General features: G+C 39.8%; 1 protein-coding gene across 6 annotated transcripts in view; it reads right to left on the reverse strand.

The window, feature by feature from the left end:
* RUNDC3B (RUN domain containing 3B) overlaps positions 1-21,244 on the reverse strand; it is a 155,103-nt gene that overhangs the window by 11,629 nt on the left and 122,230 nt on the right. For 3 of the 6 annotated variants that reach the window (XR_012667244.1, XR_012667246.1, XM_048838055.2), the window contains exons 9-10: positions 14,987-15,133; positions 3,810-3,931 (exon numbers count right to left, since the gene is read on the reverse strand). Coding sequence is in view for 3 of the 6 variants with exons in the window: in XM_048838055.2 (XP_048694012.2) it covers positions 3,810-3,931; positions 14,987-15,133 (269 nt within the window). In the remaining 3 variants the exon portion in view is untranslated. The remainder of the gene's footprint in view (positions 1-3,809; positions 3,932-14,986; positions 15,134-21,244) is intronic. The other 3 variants (XR_012667245.1, XM_048838056.2, XM_048838058.2) reach the window with 2 other exon arrangements.

Raw genomic sequence — 21,244 nt, forward strand, 5'->3', positions numbered from 1 at the left:
ATACAAGACACATTTCGGGGTACAAGGCTCGGACTAGAAAGCTGGCAAGTGTTGTCTTGTGTGTAGTGCATCAGTGGTGGGAGAGCATTCATGCAACTCAGCTGGATGTGACTGCATGCTAAGGGCTATGAGTGAACAGAGCCTGACAGGGGTGGTTTGTTCATCAGCAAACCACTGCAAAACGCACCCTGAACTGGAGAATTAAGGGGGCACAGCAGTTCAAACAGTCCCAATTGTAACCTGGGTTATATGGCATGATTTAGTTTGGGATTGGTCCTTCTTTGAGCAGGGGGTTGGACTAGTTGACCTCCTGAGGTTCCTTCCAACCCTTATATTCTATGATTCTGTGTCACTGAAGGTGTCTGCCAAAGCGCCTTAACAAGCTCTATAATGACTTTGTTAGTTGGCAGAACCATCAATACTGGATACATCGATACTAGTTCACCAGCTAGTGAGAGCCTGCACACACCTCCTCTGCCTGAATATCAGACAGAAACCACCCTTCTCAAAAGATCTTGAGCTCTGGTGTCCTCTTGTGGTGGTGAATCATTTGTTAGCTCAATCGCCTCATCTGGTGAAGAGGACTAAGAGGTGGCTCTAAGGTGATTTATGTCTTGCAGAGGAGAAGCTGCCTCAGTGATCTCTGGCTGATTGGTACCCATCTTAGCACTGAGTACTGGTGTATGATGTCCTCAGTTCCAATGCCCCCGAAGCGCTCTCAAGGATACCAAGATGATTGGGGAAAGGTCCTAGCTGGAGGGGGGACATGGCAGGGTGTCCAAAAGAGCCACTGATATGGACCAAGGCCCCATCCTTACCCAGGGCACCGTCCGTTAGAAGGATTTCAGTGTTGAGTTGCTGCATGGCCTGTGGTCCCAAAGACTGTGATGGAGGGTATGTTCCTTGTCTTGGATGTCATACAGACCACCTCATCTTCAAAACCGAAGATGAAGAATCTGAAACTTCCAGAAACAGAGAGGTAGAACCAGTTGGAGCTGGTGAGAGGTAGTCGAAGCCCAGACATGGGTTGTACTGGGGATATCACCACAGGCTTGCCTGTCTATTGCACTGGCTTTTGCGGAAGCTTGGGCAGTAACAATTCTGCAGTTTCTTGACATGGTGAGGTAAAACCTGCAGGCATCAATACTGGCTGTAGTCCTTCTTGTAATACTGGTGATACCAGTACCAAGAATCTGTGTCAGTCCCTTGCAGCTGCATACGCCTCTTGAGTGGTAGTGATCGGCACTGTCTGAGGGCTCCACGAAGTTCTTGGATGGCCTCGACTTGGCACAGGTTCTGGAGGCAGCAGTCCCCTATTCCTAAGCAATGAGTGCCCCAGGGAGAGCCTTCCTCCTGAACATTGTGCAGAGTCTCTGCCTCTGCGTGGCTTTGGTATTGACTCACTGAGCCTGAGGAAGGCATAAGCATTTTCTTCAGTATCGGCCAATGGGACCGAGGTGCCACAGACATCTCTGGTGGGGTGCTCTGTTGATGTACTGTTGATGTACTTTTCCTGTAAGATGATTCTGATGGACGGCAAAGCGCTGCCTCAATAAGTAAGCACTCGAGCCTCACCTCTGTCTTTCTTTGAGCAGGGCTTGAATCCCTTACAAATGTAATGAATGTGGGATTCTCCCAAACATTATAATCTGGCCCGGGTGTGGATTGCTGACCAGCACAGGTTTAGCGCAAGTCTGGCAGAACTTAAACCTCAGTGAGCAGGGCATTGTTTTGGTACCAAAAGATTAAAAGTGGTCAAGAGACCTAAAACGAAAACCTAGCCCTAAAAGCTAGCTAAACAAACTACTACTAAACTAATTAACTAACAATAACAGGATATGTACACAAAGGAGTGAGGGGAGCACCTGTCACAACAAGTCTGCAATCACTCCAACCACCACCACTTGCGGTAACAAGTAAATGAGGGGAGTCGGAGAGGCTCTGCCTTTGAATACCAACATGCAGTGGTATATGGCAACAGAAGACAGTTGGGCAATCCAAACAGGTACCGCTCAGGGAAAAAATTCTCTGACAGCTGTGCACGAGGCATGCACACACCTACAGTGGAAAGGACTTGAAGTCGTAAAATGGTGTCAAATGTGGCAAAAATAAAAGAAACAACACTGCTATTACAGAGGGACCAAGCGCAGGGTGTATCTTCTCAATGTTAACCATAACACTGAACTAGCAATTACTTTAAGTGAACTAGTGCGCGCAATGGGTCTTAAAACAGATTTAGATTTTAAGGCACTGTTCATGATGACAGTTTTTTAACTGGGAAAAAATAACTTGATCATAGCCTTTAAAGATATGTTTTTTTAAAAAAATAATTTTTATTTCCCAGGCTGCACGTGACTAAAGTTTGAGGGATTGGGAGGAATTCTTTATAGTAACTCATATTAAACATTTAGAGTCTCAAATGTCTTGTTGCACCTTCCTGCTTATTCACAGTTGGCCACAAGAGGGTAACTGAAAGAAAACTGAAGATATAGATGTGTAGTGCTAGCCACTGATTTTGTCTGTTGCCTATCTTATTTCGCTATCCCTTAATTTTAATGGAAAACATATGGCAGCCTACAGCATCACAGACAAAAGCAGCATCTGAATGCCCGATAAAATTAGACTGGACAGTAGGAAAGACAAAGTAAAAAGTGTGGGAGAATAACATTGAAAGGGAGCTGCAAAGCCCAATGACTGGACTCATGGAACCTTAGGTTAATTGTAGCAGAAAAATGACACCAGATCCCACATGGTGAAGGGGGAAATGTAACAATAATGTTTGAAGTCAATATAAAGCCTTGCCTTAAACACAGCACAAAATAATGTACTACTCATATCATTGGGACTTGATACATGCAAACGTATTTTCAATAAGGTGCTTGGGAAAAACAGTCGAGTCACACACATTAACTTTGCAAAAAGAAAAAGAGTACTTGTGGCACCTTAGAGACTAACCAATTTATTTGAGCATGAGCTTTCGTGAGCTACAGCTCACTTCATCGGATGCATACCGTGGAAACTGCAGCAGACTTTATATACACACAGAGAATATGAAACAATACCTCCTCCCACCCCACTGTCCTGCTGGTAATAGCTTATCTAAAGTGATCATCAAGTTGGGCCATTTCCAGCACAAATCCAGGTTTTCTCACCCTCCACCCCCCCACACACAAATTCACTCTCCTGCTGGTAATAGCCCATCCAAAGTGACAACTCTACACAATGTGCATGATAATCAAGTTGGGCCATTTCCTGCACAAATCCAGATTATCATGCACATTGTAGGGAGAGTGGTCACTTTGGATGAGCTATTACCAGCAGGATAGTGAGTTTGTGTGTGTGTTTTTTGGAGGGGGGTGAGGGGGTGAGAGAACCTGGATTTGTGCAGGAAATGGCCCAACTTGATGATCACTTTAGATAAGCTATTACCAGCAGGACAGTGGGGTGGGAGGAGGTATTGTTTCATATTCTCTGTGTGTATATAAAGTCTGCTGCAGTTTCCACGGTATGCATCCGATGAAGTGAGCTGTAGCTCACGAAAGCTCATGCTCAAATAAATTGGTTAGTCTCTAAGGTGCCACAAGTACTCCTTTTCTTTTTGCGAATACAGACTAACACGGCTGTTACTCTGAAACACATTAACTTTGAAAAGGTACATTTTATTTCCTTGCACATATCAGGTTGAAAGTTTGTTCCCTAGAAGAAAAGCAAGATGCCTTGATTGCTGAAATTGAAGAGTACTTGAAAGTATTTATTAAAAAGTATTAACAAGGACCTGAACAAAGTGTAACTTTTAGGCAGTATTTTACCTTCACTTAGTAAATTTAATCCATCTTGCTTTCCATCTCCATCTTGTGAATTACCTGGGTCCAGAGATGTCTGAGAAAGACTAACTTCCGCAGAGAGTTGGTCCAGACTTTGATAACTTTTCCTGTAAAACAAGTATCATTTTTCCTAACTTTCAAAGAAAATTTAAATGACATTCTATTGAAATTTTAGTGTGTTTAATCAGTCTTTAAAAAACAACAAAAAAAAACAAAACAGTGACCAGCTAATCTTGCCTACCTTCAATATTGTCTCTATTTCAGTTTTTCTACCATGAAAAGCTGAATTTGGTGAATCCATACGAAAAAAAAGAATACTATAGTAAATGAAAAAAATTAGAATTCTTACTACAAAAGATCGAAGCCTAGAAGAATGAAAATTCATTACTAACAACTCTGTTAGGGTTATCAAATATAATATGATGTACTTTCTTTCCCCCCTTGTTTAAATGAACAATATTAGCAAAAGCATCTGAAGATGAATTGAACTATACGAAAGTATATTATAAGTAGCTCTTTAGTACATAGGAAAAGCCAAATGCAAAATTAAGTCAGTGTGACCATACCCTTACAGTTTATGTACACAAACTTTGTGTTCTTCAGTGTATCCATTTAATTTCTCACCGGAAAGTTAACCCTAGTTAAGACATTTCTAGACTTAAACACCACCTCTTTAGAGTTACAAAAATTTCCATTTTTTTACTCTGAATAAGGTTCATAATAGTACAAATAACTTAAATGTGTGAGAAATTTAAACTCCCTATTTCACTGCCAATGTGAAGCTAATAAAATTTGCAAATGTGTTTCCCTCTGAGGGGAATGGATGCAGCCACTTGCCAAGAAGAAAAGACAAAAAAAAAAGAGAACAAACATTCCAACTATAAGTTACTAAACTATACAGCTAAAAACTAATAAAAGATGCAAATAAGTATGCAGTATATCCAAAATACAAAATCCTGGTAGTAATGGGGAACTTTAAGTACCCAAATATCTGTTGGATAAGTAAAATAGCAAAACACAAAATGTCCATTAAGTTCCAAAATGTGTTGGGGACAACTTCTTGTTTCAGATGGAGGAAATAACCAATGGCAGCCATCTTAAACTTGATTCTAACTAACAGGGAGGAAGAACTTGTGAATCTGAAGGTTGAAGGCAATTTGCTGAAAGTGATCATGAAATGATAGATTACATAATTCTAAGGAAAAGAAGGAAAGCAGCAGAATAAGCACAGTGGGCTTCAAAAAACTAACAGATTAACAAACTCAGAGACCTGGTAGGTAGGGACCCATGAGAAGAAAGCCTAAGGGAAAAAGGAGCTCAAGGCAGCTGGCAGTTTCTCAGAGAGACAATATTAAAAACACAGCAGAAAACTATTCCACTGTGAAGGAAAGATAGGAAGAATAGTAATAGGACAATATGGCTGCACCAAGAGCTCTTTAATGACCTGAAAATCAAAAAGGAATCCTACAAAAAGTGAAAATACAGACAAATTGCTAAAGATGAGTATAAAAGAATAGTGGAAACATAGTAAGGATAACATAAGAAAGGCTAAGACACAAAACAAATTACACCTAGCAAGGGACATACGGTAGTAAGAAGAGGTTCTACAAGTACATTAGGAGCAAGAGAAGGACAAAGGAAAATAGAGGTCCACTACTTAGTAGGGGAAAAATGCTAATAAGGAACACCACCATGAAGGCTGAGGTGTATAATACCTATTTTGCTTCATTCTTCACTAAAAAAATCAGTTATGACCAGATACTTAACACCATTAATAACAACAATAAGGTGGAAGGAACACAAGCCAAAACAGCAAAAGAACAGGTTAAAGAATATTTAGATAAGCTAGATGTATTCAAGCCAGCAGGGCCTGATGAAATTCCCCCTAGAATACGGAAGGAATTAGCTGAAGCAATTTTGGAATCACTAGTGATTATCTTCGAGATCTCAAGGAGGACGGGTTGGTCTCTGAGAAGGTCACACACAGAACCTATCATTAAAAGAGGAAACAAAGATGATCCAGGGAATTATAGACTAGTCAGCCTACCTTTGATACCTGGAAAAATACTGGGACAAATTAAACAATCAGTCTGTAAGCACCTAGAGGATAACAGGATGATAAACAATAGCCTCGCTGGTGTACTGTGGACAAGTTTGGGTGTCACGCTTTAAGAAAGATGTGGACAAATTGGACAGAGTCCTGAGGAGAACAACAAATAAAAGGTTTAGAAAACCTGACCTATGTGGAAAGGTTAAAGAAAATAGATATCTTCAGTCTTGAGAAAAAAAGACTGTGGTGGACCAGATAACAGTCTTCAAATACATTTGGGGCTTTTACAAAAAGAGGACAGCAACCAACTGTTCTCCATGTTCGTTGAAGGTCTGACAAGAAATAATGGGCTTAATCTACAGCAAGGGAGATTTACGTTAGATGTCAGAAAAAACTAACTATAAAGTTATCAAGGCAGATTATGGAATCACTATCGTTGGAGGTCTTTAAGAATTGGTTAGACAAATACCCAACAGGTATACCTGGTCATGCCTCAGTGAGGGGAGATGGACTAGATGACCGCTCAAAGTCCATTCCAGCCCTACATTTCTAGGATTCCAACAGGTTTGGCAAAATACTCAAGGGTAGGTTCAACCATGGATATAATTACACATATAATCATACCTATTTTAAAGGTAAGTATACTGCTCTGGAGCCTATGGATATCACTCTCCAAGATCTTGCCACCTAAATTCCTCCCTTAGCAGTGACAGCACCTCAGACTAAGCCTGGCAGGTTTTTTTTATAGCAATATGAAACAGAGGGTGGTGGATGGGGAGAAGGATCTCAATTCTGCTCGAGTTTGGACCCTCCTCAACATCCATCCAGACTCAAGAAGCAACTATGGGTTCTGGCTGCTGGTACTAAGCACTCAGGAGTGTTACAATATCAGTACTCCTGATTTGACTGTACCTTCCCCACCCCAGCCCTCATGAATCCAGGAGAGCACCCACCTTTGAGTTCCTAACTCCAAACAAATTGCTTCACTGGACCTGGGACTCTTCACATCAGCGGATTGGCAAGGTTCAACAAAGTAGTACAATTCTGTTCTGTCTGAGCCACTCTCTCCCAGTACCTTTTCCAACCAATCCTTTTTTTTTTTTTTTTTTAAATTCTTCCCTTCCCCATTGATGATTTTACTTAATTTCCCCCATCTAATTGCCTAGATTCTGGGTTTATAGTAAATCTGAAAATATTCATCCATTTGCCTTAAATGTACACTTATAAGAGACACCACAATGTAAACAATGTAATGAAGATTTCAGTTTAATGATTAATCTTTTCAATTCCCCAAATTTGAAGAAATCTGATTTCCTAAAATCCTATCCAAGAATAATTTTTATATCACAGGTTATGATTCACCAAATTACTCAGAATGTGTTAGTATTAATCGGTCAGTTTTTTCCAATAGTATTAGTCCAAGGTGGTTTTTTTAGTTTTTATTTTTGTTAAATGAGTTGTAAGAAGTGTTGTGTTAATTTATATTGCTGATATAGCTATTGGGCAATAGCATTCAGACTATAATCCAGCATGGACAAGGCTCTAGGTGACAAAATTTAGGAAGAACTGTTCTTCTAATAAACTCTTATCTGCAACCCTGATCCAATTAAATAACTTTATTCTATCAAACAATTTGCATAACTTTATTGTATTTCTATTATAGTCTTGATCTTAAATTTAGATACTGGCTTCCTCCACCACCACCACTTTTTTTTATGTTGTTATGAATAGTGAAGAAACCATGCCCTCCCTTGTTATGAAACTATTTCTTGTTTATCACGCTAAAGGGAATCCAGCTATACCTCCACCTGGGTGTTTTGGGGAAATGGGGGGAGTAAGTGATCAGGTCATCCCCTTGTAAGCCTCCTTGACTTAGGTTCTATTTCCATTTGGATAAGAGTTATGTATTTTAAGTGATCTTTGGTCAGTTTGATCACTTCATTTCTTTTTCTACCGTTTTCTCACATTATACTGTCTTTTACATTTCCTGGTCTACCTTACCCTCTTCCTACAGGAAACCCACCATAATGACCTGGAGGCAGAGAAATTTAGAAGGTAATGGATGGGGAAAGAAGTGTTTTAACAATTTCTCCTCCTCAGCCAAAATTGGAGCAATATTATTTCACAAGAGACTCAATTTACACATTCTAGATGTAAATAAAGATGAGGAAGGTAGATTTTTGCTAGTGAAGGCTAAGATCTTTGACTCTGTATATACACTCTAATAAATACATATAGACCTAGTAAAGATAATCCAAGTTTTTAATTTTTTCACCAAATTAATTAATATCCCATTAGGCTCAGTCATCATAGCAGGAGATTTTAATAATGTGTTGGTCCTTTTAAAAAAAAAAAAAAAAAGACAAGTCAGGTTGGCCCAAGCATACACAATTGCATTCTGGAAACATTATAAGAGACTATATGGACAAATTGGGATTAAAAAATGCATGGCAGTTGCAGAACCCTCCAATGAAGGGTTTTACTTTTTATTCTGCCCCACATTAGATGGCAACAGACAAACCTCAGATATCTTGGCATCCTGTTCCCCAAGGAAATTAAAAACATAGTCAAGATTAACCTAGCCTCATTAATTAGCCCCAATTAATTAGCAAACAATTTAAATAGATGGCAGGCACTACCCATCTCCCTTTGGGGAAACAAATAAAAAAAATTAATGCTCTTCCCAAGGTCCTTTTCATTGTCAATTCCCTCCCTCCATATTTCTCCCTTTTATTTTACCACCAAAATCAACATGTTCAGTTCCTTCTTGTGGGGTGCTGGTAACAAACCCAGAATCTCCTTAAAAAGATTACAGCTCCCTATCAAAACAGGGGGGGTTAGATTTCCCAACTTTAAAGTTCACCATCAGGCAATAATTCTGAGCCAAGCAGTACAATAGCTCATTCCCTTGTGCTGTAGGGCCCTGGACTTGCTCCAGCTGGAAGCCGAATTGGTTGCTTTTTTACCCCTTTCCCATGCACTGCGCTTGGATTACTACTGATTCCCTAAAGAACAATTACTGACTATTGTGGGAGCCAGAAATACTTGGTGTACTATGTTTACTAAATTTCAAAATCACCCTCTTCTACATACCAATGTCTGTATCTGGGGCAACTCAAAATTTTGTATAGCAGGCAACCCATCACTTGGCCAGACTGGATTAGGAAAGGGATTTTGACCATCAGTCAACTGATTGAAAACGATAATTTCCTCCCTTTTACAATATTAAAAGAAAGATTCAATCTAGAGACTAAGAAGGAGTAGCAACATATCCAGCTTAACATGCTATATCCCATCTGTTTGACCCTGATGCTTTTACTACCCTGACCCACCTGAACAGCTTTCATTTCTCCAAATATTACTCAGATTCCCAAGACCAAAGGCAACACTATATGCACAACTGGTCAGAAAATTTGAACTAAACATGGATTCTCTAAGAAAGAAGTGGGAGGAAGAACTAGGCCAATTATCTGCAGAGGCAGATTTACACTTAAACACAGGGTGCCCTGACACGGGGCCCCCCAACAACAGGGGGCCCCAGGGCCAGGCAGCTGTGGAGGTAGAAGCTTGGTCCTGCAGGCTCCTGGAGCTCCTGCTGCAGGCTCCGCACCCACCAGCAGCCAAGCTCCCCTTTCCCCGACTGTTTGCCAGCACTCAGGTCGCTCCAGGAGGGAGGTGGAGAAGGCAGAGAAGAGGCAGGGGAAGGGGGTGGAGGCAGGGCAGGGCCCCCGTATTCCTCCTACACCTACCCCCAAGTCCCCTGCCGTGAGCCGCTCAGGGCAGAGGGCTGGGAGCACCCCCATGAGCCCAACCCACACCCCCAGCCCCATGCCCTGACTCCTGCAACCCCCTCTCACACACCCCCAGCCATGACTCCTGAACCCCTCTCACACACCCCCAGACCCCTGCCCTCCCTGACTCCTGAACCCCCCACACTCTCCCAGCCATGATTCCTGCACCCCCCTGACCCACACCCAGCCCCCTGCCCTCCCTGACTCCTGCATCCCCCCCCACATCCCAACCTGCACCCCTTGTACCAAATGGGAGCTGTCCCAGGTAAGTGCTCCACACCCCTAACCCAGCCCTAAGCCCTCCCCCCGCACCCTAACTCCTGGCCAGACCCTGCACCTGAATCCCCAGTCTGCTCCTGCACTCTAACTCCCTCCCAGACCCTGCATCCCCAGCCCCGAGCCCCCTTCCGCAACCTACCTCCTGGCCAGACCCTGCATCCCAACGTTTTTTTACCTTTTTTTTTTTTTAATAAAGCGCTTTACAATCATTTGCTAATAGTACAAAAATATTTGGAAAGATAACAAGTGGTGAGCCGAGACCCTCAGCAATTTTCAAGTGTTCTGTGGAAAAACAACAAACTACAAAAACAATCAAGGTACCTCACTTTATTTTCATTTACTTCCTATTACTTATAGGAGGAGGAGGAAGAAAAAAAGATTATCATCTAACTTGTTCTTAAAAAAATCTCCAATGCTGAAGATTCCACAACAACTGCTAAAAGACTAGTACTACAGAAATGGAAATTCAAAAAGTGACCAGACACTGGAGCATAGACATTGTAAGCTTGTAAGACTGGAGTAAGCCTGGAGCATAGACATTGTAAGCTTGGCCACTATGGAAAGAATTGTATACCATAATAGAAATACCCAAGAAAAGAGATGCTTTCCTGGAAGTATCAGAATGATCCCATTAAATACATGGGCCTCCCTCAACTCTCCCTCTACTCATAGAATATCAGGGTTGGAAGGGACCCCTGAAGGTCATCTAGTCCAACCCCCTGCTTGAAGCAGGACCAATTCCCAGTTAAATCATCCCAGCCAGGGCTTTGTCAAGCCTGACCTTAAAAACCTCTAAGGAAGGAGATTCTACCACCTCCCTAGGTAACGCATTCCAGTGTTTCACCACCCTCTTAGTGAAAAAGTTTTTCCTAATATCCAATCTAAACCTCCCCCACTGCAACTTGAGACCATTACTCCTCATTCTGTCATCTGCTACCACTGAGAACAGTCTAGAGCCATCCTCTTTGGAACCCCCTTTCAGGTAGTTGAAAGCAGCTATCAAATCCCCCCTCATTCTTCTCTTCTGCAGGCTAAACAATCCCAGCTCCCTCAGCCTCTCCTCATAAGTCATGTGTTCTAGACCCCTAATCATTTTTCAGAGGAACAGCCGTGTTAGTCTGTATTTGCAAAAAGAAAAGGAGTACTTGTGGCACCTTAGAGACTAACCAATTTATTTGAGCATGAGCTTTCGTGAGCCACAGCTCACTTCATCAGATGTGTACCGTGGAAACTGCAGCAGACTTTATATACACACAGAGAATATGAAACAATACCTCCTCCCACCCCACTGTCCTGCTGGTAATAGCTTATCTAAAGTGATCAACAGGTGGGCCATTGCTGGAAATGGCCCACCTGTTGATCACTTTAGATAAGCTATTACCAGCAGGACAGTGGGGTGGGAGGAGGTATTGTTTCATATTCTCTGTGTGTATATAAAGTCTGCTGCAGTTTCCACGGTACACATCTGATGAAGTGAGCTGTGGCTCACGAAAGCTCATGCTCAAATAAATTGGTTAGTCTCTAAGGTGCCACAAGTACTCCTTTTCTAATCATTTTTGTTGCACTTCGCTGGACTCTCTCCAATTTATCCACATCCTTCTTGTAGTGTGGGGCCCAAAACTGGACACAGTACTCCAGATGAGGCCTCACCAATGTCGAATAGAGGGGAACGATCACGTCCCTCGATCTGCTCGCTATGCCCCTACTTATACATCCCAAAATGCCATTGGCCTTCTTGGCAACAAGGGCACACTGCTGACTCATATCCAGCTTCTCGTCCACTGTCACCCCAGGTCCTTTTCCGCAGAACTGCTGCCTAGCCATTCGGTCCCTAGTCTGTAGCGGTGCATTGGATTCTTCCATCCTAAGTGCAGGACCCTGCACTTATCCTTATTGAACCTCATCAGATTTCTTTTGGCCCAATCCTCCAATTTGTCTAGGTCCTTCTGTATCCTATCCCTCCCCTCCAGCGTATCTACCACTCCTCCCAGTTTAGTATCATCCGCAAATTTGCTGAGAGTGCAATCCACACCATCCTCCAGATCATTTATGAAGATATTGAACAAAACCGGCCCCAGGACCGACCCTTGGGGCACTCCACTTGACACCGGCTGCCAACTAGACATGGAGCCATTGATCACTACCCGTTGAGCCGAACAATCTAGCCAGCTTTCTACCCACCTTATAGTGCATTCATCCAGCCCATACTTCCTTAACTTGCTGACAAGAATACTGTGGGAGACCGTGTCAAAAGCTTTGCTAAAGTCAAGAAACAATACATCCACTGCTTTCCCTTCATCCACAGAACCAGTAATCTCATCATAAAAGGCGATTAGATTAGTCAGGCATGACCTTCCCTTGGTGAATTCATGCTGGCTGTTCCTGATCACTTTCCTCTCATGCAAGTGCTTCAGGATTGATTCTTTGAGGACCTGCTCCATGATTTTTCCAGGGACTGAGGTGAGGCTGACTGGCCTGTAGTTTCCAGGATCCTCCTTCTTCCCTTTTTTAAAGATTGGCACTACATTAGCCTTTTTCCAGTCATCCGGGACTTCCCCCGTTCGCCACGAGTTTTCAAAGATAATGGCCAATGGCTCTGCAATCACAGCCGCCAATTCCTTCAGCACTCTCGGATACTCACTTCCTTCCCTCTCTCTCTCTATCCCCCCCTCTGAATTTTGCTTCGATTCTTTATCTTATTTTAATAATTATTATTTAACTAGTTGGATTTTTATAAGTAACATTTGTTTGTAAATTGTGTAATACAAAAACTGATTTATATTTTAACCATTCATATTATATATATGTAAGTAAATGTTGAAAGTATAGTAAATGGTTAAAATGTATTGCAAGAAGTTTATGTATATTTCATTATGTTTATATTATATTTAATAAGAAGCTAATAGGAAAAATATTGCAGTGTGAAGCAGATGTATAATCCACCCACAGGATGATGATAAAGTCTTTAAACCAATTTTCTTGGAAAGAATTTGTTAAAGGGAGAAAGAGCTAGAGCAACTGTACTTATGGAGACAATGAGGTGTAGCAACATCATATAAAAAGGAAAAGGAGAAAAGCAGCAAAAGGATTTTTGTTACTCATTTTCTAAAATGACTTCTCAAATTCAATACAACACAAAAACTAAAGAAATCTCATGCGACATGGCATTCATAGCCATCATGAGATTCTATTACCATTATACCTTATTAGAATTTACTCTTGGCAACAAAGCTTTCCCTATTTACCAGTTTTGTTATATATGATAGAATCATAGAATATCAGGGTTGGAAGGGACCTCAGGAGGTCATCTAGTCCAGCCCCCTGCTCAAAGCAGGACCAATCCCCAATTTTTGCCCCAGATCCCTAAATGGCCCCCTCAAGGACTGAACTGATGATATCATAAATTCTAATTGGATTTCTATTTAAAATTTAAAAGCAATATTGTTATCTTCGTGGTTAAATTTTTTAGTTGATTGAATGACCCCTAATCTACTGCAATTGAAGATCAAACAGCAACATGAAGATGCAATTAATAAAAACCTCAGATCAATAAAACAAATTGATCATTTTGAATACTAATTTCTCCACTACCCTTGAAAGCTTAGAACTGAAAACTTAATTCTCCCATTTCCCCCCACTCACACATACAAAAAGATTCATTTATGTGGGGCTGCTCAAATACTGGTCTGCTGGCACTATTTTCATTTTCGAAAATATATTGAAGTATTTGTTTTAAATGAAATAGTTGTATGTACTTTGCACCTGATATATAAAGTGATGCAGATCAAATTTTGAAGTATTCATTTAAGGATTAGGAGTCTTTGTGGCACCTTAGAGATTAACAAATGTATTTGATCATAAGCTTTCGTTGGCTAAAACCCACTTCATCAGATGCGTGAAGTGAAAAATACAGTAAGAATATATATTATAGCACATGAAAAGATGGGAGTTGCCTTACCAAGTGGGTGTCAACTCCCATCTTTTCATGTGCTATAATATATATTCTACTTACTGTATTGTTCACTCCATGCATCTGATGAAGTGGGTTTTAGCCCACAAAAGTTTATGCCCAAATAAATTTGTTAGTCTCTAAGGTGCCACAAGGACTCCTCGTCATTTTTGCTGATACAAACTAACACTACCACTCTGAAACTTGTCATTTAAGGATTTGCTCCCTAAAATTTGGGATAACCTGCAATGAAGTGGCTCATTCTAGAATAGGAAAGAATACAGCAATGTCATACAATTTGTGGCCCCAATTCAGCAAAGCACTTAAGCATATGCTTAACTTTCAGTGGGCACCTGTTTCCCATTCCGTAGCATTCACCTCAATGGAACAGACACATACTTAAAATTAAACATGCGATCAAGTGCTTTGCTGACTCAAGACAACAGGTCCTGTAAATTATCATAGATAAACATAATTGTAATGATGTATTAAAGATTTCTGCTGTGAGTAAGCAGATAATGGAGTTTATGTTGATGTTTTTCATCTTGATTTGATTGCAATAATTTGCACCTTCTGGAAGATGCCACATTAAAAAAAATATCTGAATGCTCATACTTCATTATTCTTGTTTTATTGTGTCATATCAGTCATCCAAAGTTAAGCAAGCTGAATTAAGTGATTGTTTAAAAACTATATCAAACATCAATTTGCAGTATTATATGCTAGTTCATAACCAAACAGATATTCATTAACAACACCAACCTGCTGTATGTCAGTTCTGACATGAAATTCTAAAATTGCTCTGTGAATTCCCTCTTCATGTTTTTATTCAATGCTCAGATCCTCATCCGGTACCACAACTGTATATGTGGTACAATTGTACATAGTGTCTTAGTTCCAAACTGCTAAATATTTAAACTGCATCCTAACCCCTTCATTTTTCTGCATCATACGCAGGTAGCCAGGCCCTAAGAACACTGTTAGTATTAGGGGGTATATTAGCAGATGACATGTCAGGGAAACAAGGGAAATATTAGTATGATTCTGAGTACTGTGTGTCCCAATAAGAGTGAACAAAAAATATTTAACTTACTCATCCCATTGTTGACTGTGCTTTCTATAGAGTAAAGTATCCAAGGCAACCGCATTGACATCCAGAGCTCCCAGGGAAGGCCACTGATTGGTGAGGTGGGTAGTTAACTCTTGTCTTGATCTCAAATCATTATTCTTTAGCACAGTTCTGTTAACATAAAGACAGTGAACCTTATTCCATTAAATGTAATGTTTCAAGTCACAGTAAGGAAGCATATAACAAAGAATCCTATCCAGGTTGATTTTCCCTCTTGAATGATAGTCTGCTTGAACACTATTCTGATATAACTAATAAAAGGTAATTTTCATAAATTCTCTTTTCCTAAGAGAAATCATAGGTGTGTAGTGTGTAGGAACAGAAAAACAGAAAAACAAAAAGGTGAAATTACCCTTTACCTTCTGGAAAAAAAAAACAATTGCATCTTAAAGATACATTTTTGACTGCATTGCTGATCAGCAGCAGACCTATTATTCTGCAGGATAGATAGAGGATCAGTTGCATAAATAATATCTGCAATTAAAAATTATGTGATTTCTTAAAGGTTTTTTTGTACAAAATAAAGAATCTAATCAGAAAACCTTTTTTGTGGGACAGAACTGTTTAGGCAAATTTAGCTATAGGAGGACAGCGTGCATACCATATGTCAGTCCAGAAGTACTAACAAAGACTAGTTGTAAATACCTTATAATAATTACTAGTAATAATTTGCATGTTTAAGCCACTCATATAGAAAGTGCTACTGAGCATTTTACAAGCCTGAATTAGTTTAGCTTCACTTTACTCCAATGGAGTGGACAATGGTTCTCATTTGAAGGATAAGGAAATGGAGGAACCAAGATATTAAATCACTTGCTCAAGATCACACAGGTAGTCTTTAACAGAGGCAGGAGCAAGACCCAGGTCTTTAGATTGCCAGGCTGTGTCTTAAGTACAAGACCACCTTTTTCCAAACAGTATAATGGAAACAGCAAGCAATTCTTATAGGAGAGCAAAGCAGAAGGTTAATAAAAAGGTAGCTTCATCTGTTAATTTATCCAGGAAACCTTAAATGCTGCTTCACACCATATTTCTCACGTCTGTTGTGAGACGTCAGTGTCGAACACAGTCAGACGTTCAATAATTGGAACACAAGATCCTCCTGACTGCCAGTGCTTTGTCTGAAATACTGAACCGCATTACCAATAGTTTGATGATATTCTCTCATGAGTTAAACTACATTTGTATTTATGTGCGTTAGCAAGTAATGTATTGGGTGGACTTTTCTTTACGGAGGTGTTTTGTTTTTGCAATGCAGTTTTATCTTCCGGACAATCAAAACATTGAGACCAGAATCTTGTAGAGGCGCTCCAGTACCATATAAGGAATCAGAGGCCTCCAAAAGGTTAAAGTAGAAGGGCAGGTTACTGTCATCCCCAGATTTTTTTTTCTCTTTGGGTGTGGTCTTCCCCCATCATTAGGAGGCAGGAAAGTTGTGCATAAAATGTTGCCATTTTTTTTTTAACAGAAAAAATGATGAAGTTCCACAGTGGGGAAAATTTTTAGGAGCCTTTTCCCCACCATGAAAGTTCACAAGGCAAAAATGGGGAATTTCACATAGCTGGACACAGCTACAATTTGGTTACTTTCCAATACTATGAATTCTTCTACTGCATCATCTCCTTCACATATCCCCTCTCTTTCTGGAGTTTGTAGTGGCCACCACTCAGACAACCCAAATCTGTTGAAATTTAAAATGTCATGTATATGAGCTCAGGCAATTGTGTTGCGGAGCGTTAAACTGCCCTATAACCATGTGCTACTACCATACAGCTCTCAGTGCCAATGTTAGCTCTTTGGAGAAATAGGTAGCTGAATAACAAGAAGGGCAAAATCTGGATCTATGTGAAGATGATAATAGTAGAATTCCAGTTACTAGTGTGTAACCTAGGTTTCTGCTACTCAAGGTGTTTTCTGCAAGTCTTCACCCTGGATACCCAAAACATTCCACAGAGAAAGGAGTAAGTTTATAACAATTTAGAAAAATAAATTTTGAAACTCTGCCTAACCAAACTTGGTATCTCCCCAAAGGAAATTAAGAAAGTAAAAATCTACAGATACTGTTGACAGGATTCCACTTTGCCACTCCCCAGTGCTCAAGAATAGACATGTGCCTACAGTAGTATGTAGACAGATTTTCCTCTCACTGAACATGCTTTCCCTTTTGAAACAAGAACCAAACAAACATCTGACTTGATTTCCTTTATATTTAGAGTCACATTTTTAATTGTTGTTTTACTTACAAGTACTGTAACTGAAACAAGTTAGTACTGATCAGTGTTGGAGAAAATACTGAGTCGTATCCACATTGCTTGGATTCATGTTTTCAGACATTAGCTATAAACGGCAATTGTAAAATCAGCTGAAAATAGATTTCTCTTGAAGTATTCTTTGCAAATCTAATAGTAAAATTAATATATTTTGAGCTACCATATAGTTAGTAGAGGAAGACATTTTCCATTGCAAGATGGGACTCAAAAATCACACACAGCACTCAGAGTACATACAGCAGCTCTCCAATAATCCCAGGAGTACTGAAATAACAATGTCAAAATAAAGTACTGGCAGTGCTCTCCGTGCTTGTAACATATCACTAGTATTGCTGAAGGAGCTTAATTTATTCTTTAACAGTCCCCTTATACAGCATCATAGGGCTCCATCGTAGCAGGGACTCTATGGAAAGTCATGTAAATATGGTACTTGCTTCCCAGACGTTAAAGGGGATTACATAAGTATGTAGTATCAGTTTACAAGATAAACTCATTTTGAAAGTCAATTACAGCACCAAAACTGCACAATATTCTTGGGTAATGAAGAGTTCATTTCTCTTCATTACCCAAGAATGGATGAAGGAGTGACCACACCAAAAAATCTGGAGTGCCTACTTTAGGAAAGGGGAGAGATGGGTTACATTGACCTGAACTGGGGGAGCAGGGAAAGAGGCATGAAGCATGGCAAAAAAATATGGAAACAAACATTGTAATTTTCCAAACACACTGAGAATTATGTAAGTGTACTGGAGATAGATATACAAATTCAATATCAAAATATTGTTGAGCACTCCTCTACTTTAAAGATGGAAAGGGGCACCAAACAGCATGAATTCCAGACGCTACACCACTCTTAGAAGGCAGCTATACTCATTTTACTCAGGATAGTACTCTGGGAGCAATTATGATGTGAACCTGAACATTACTTTTGAGAAAAGTTATATTTAAACATTTGAGCTTTCTGCTGTCATCAGTGCTTCAAAAGTGCAATTTTTGTCCTTAGAGTGAGTACGCCGAAGATTGCAAACCACTCTGTATTCTTATTGTAACACTTTAACAGTTGGAAGAATATTATTGTTAAGATAGTTACCATTTATACACCAAAGATTTTTTTGATAATTTAGCATTCTAATGAAAAGTTCACATAGCAAAAGGAGAAACAAAAAAATAAAAAAAATAATAATAATTGGTTAGGCAAGGACAATTCGCAGATAAAGTTATTTGTGCAAGACACTGTAGAAAACAGTTCTTTTGAGACACACAAAAAATAGAGCTGGAAGAATCTGAGGGCGGTGGTGGCTAGAACTTTAAAATCCATGGCACAGTGTTAACTTCAGTTACAATTTTATAAAAAATTATGGATGGAAATTATAAAACATTATTGCTAATTTATTCGTGCCTCCTTAACTCCAACTATAAAATTTCTTCCAAGACAATTTAAAAATGGAAGTGTTTCTTTACTTCTTTGAAAATCAACCTTCAAGTCTTAGCAAACTAATATAACTAAAACAAGAGATCTCATGAAGGGTCAAGTCTAGGTAAAGGCATGTAATAAAATTAGGAATTATCTATTAAAAGGGAATAGTAATAATTACACCTACTTCATTTGTAGTATTGTAAAGTAAATTGGATATTTCAGTTGTGTGTTTTAAAGCTTTACACAGTATAACCACATTCTCATTGTTCAATACATAAACAACATGTTTTTAGAGGGGAGTTGAGGAAGTAAAAAAGTTTCCTGTTTTATTTTGTCCCAAATCCTATTGTCTTGAGCTTGGTACAGGCACAAGTGAAAAAGTAGTAATGCAACAACATATTTTATATAGCACAAACCTAGGTACCCTTCCAAGAATAACATGTCCCAGATGACAGCTATACAGCTTTATCTGCAAATAAAATGTAAGAACAATATGTTGGCATTTAGCCAAATATGTTGACAAAACTATAACAGATTACAGAAGCTTTAATTCAAGCCCTTTAGAAGAAGAAATCAGAAGTAAAACCAATCATAGCTGTAGGGTTACATTCTCCTCCCATCAGAAAGTTTGCATTCATAACTATGATTGCAAAGTATAATATAAAACAACAAAATCTTTCAAGGACAAGACAAAATAATAGAACTTTTCTACTGTTTTTGAAAACCATCAGATGTTTATTTACAGCTTGTTTACAAAGGACACATGTAGTTTCTCATGTGTTGTATAACCAAAGAAAAATAACTTCAGACATCATAAAATAGAAAAATCATAAACATAATCTCTTTCAAACCACATCAGAATGACTTAACTGAATAAAGGGCTCGAACTGGGTCACAATGCATAATGCTACAGTGTACATGCATTTCCTCCCTGGTCCTGAACTTTGATGATGTGAGAGCACCACTCCCATCTAGTTGGATCAACTTGCAAAGTGCCCCAGTTTAGCTTTCAGTTCATGCCTTCACTTAAAGAAAAGTTCTGATCAAAGGGCCTTGCCTCCAGAAGCAGTATCACGTGGCAGTAGTATTTTTTGTATAAAGAGGTATGAGAATGATAAAATTAAAAACGAATATATTTTGGTGTTAAGTGGTAGATGGCCCAAACTCGACCCCCCAAGCCAAAAAGAAAAAGAAAACTCAAAATGTTAGCATGTTCTGATATTTAGTAGTATGATTATTGCCTTTTCCCCATTCCCAATGTTTCTCTCTGGCCTGAGAGCCATCCCACATCCTAACAAATATGAATGGTTCTATCAGATTATATAATATTTTTACAGCCTGTGCCATTTAAAATACAGAAAATGTTGTAGCACCACTGAATACTGAAGAGGAAGAGGAAGAGAGGGAAATGTGCTGCATCTTACAGACTGATAATTTAGAGCTAATGGATGTTAAGTGCAGCATATGCACAAGGATATGGTCTAGGTCTTGTCAAAGGAAAGGGACATCAATAATCATGGGGATGGAATACATTTTGCAGAAGTTTATTTAAGATATCGAATGTCCAGATGTGCTAAAATGCCCTCATCACATTTCATGGCATTCACTTCCCATAGTGCATGTGTGACAGAACAAATGTGTATGTGTGTAAAAGATACACGTGCAAAAATAGAATTTACATATATTTCAGAGCACCCTTCACATGTAATTTATTTGAGGATTCAGAAGGTTTCATCTAGCCATTATTGGTGCTAGATTTTTTTTAAAAAATATCTTGTCAAACAACTCGTACATTCATCAAAGAATTTTAAAAATCTGAATGGATTCAAAATGCTACTGCATTTAGTAACTTTTTAGGGAGAACAGGGAGTGAGAAAGATCAGAGAAAAGCATGAAAAAATAAAGTACATGACTAAAAAAAATATGACACAGGCCAGATGTATAAAAAATCCCTAAAACAGCAGTTCTCAACCAGCGGCCCAATTAGCAAACAGCTGGGTCTGGCTAAAGGCCGGCCAGCCCATGTGGCTGGGTCTGGGTTCCCAGCTGCCCGGTGGGGTGGGGTGGGGCGGGGCGGGGCGGGGCCTGGGCTGCCCCACACAGTGGGGTCAGAACTCCCGGCCAGCCCTGCGGAGTCAGGGATCCTGGGCTCCCAGCCAGCTCCGTGAGCTCTGGGGTCTGGGGCAGCTGCATGGGTGCTTCTGTCCTGCCACCCGGCTCATGTGGCCCAGCTAACACACTGTGGATGTGGCCCACAACGATAAATAAGTGGAGAACCACTGCTGTAACCTTACAGTACATCTCCGTTCCATATACCATTTTAAAGCAATCTCTCCCTGCTTTAAAATAACAATCATGTTTTCTGTCTTATTAATGGATCATTGCTTATTATAGTGGAAATACTGGATGATGCATTTTCTAAATCAGTGCTAACATACTCCCAACTGTTGCTAAGCATCTGCTGCAACTGCAGAGACATCTGCTCTGTTAGTGAAATTGCCAGGCACTCAAGTTTTCTTATCACTATCCAAGGGA

The sequence above is a fragment of the Caretta caretta genome, chromosome 2 (assembly GCF_965140235.1).
Source record: "Caretta caretta isolate rCarCar2 chromosome 2, rCarCar1.hap1, whole genome shotgun sequence".
NCBI lineage: Eukaryota > Metazoa > Chordata > Testudines > Cheloniidae > Caretta > Caretta caretta.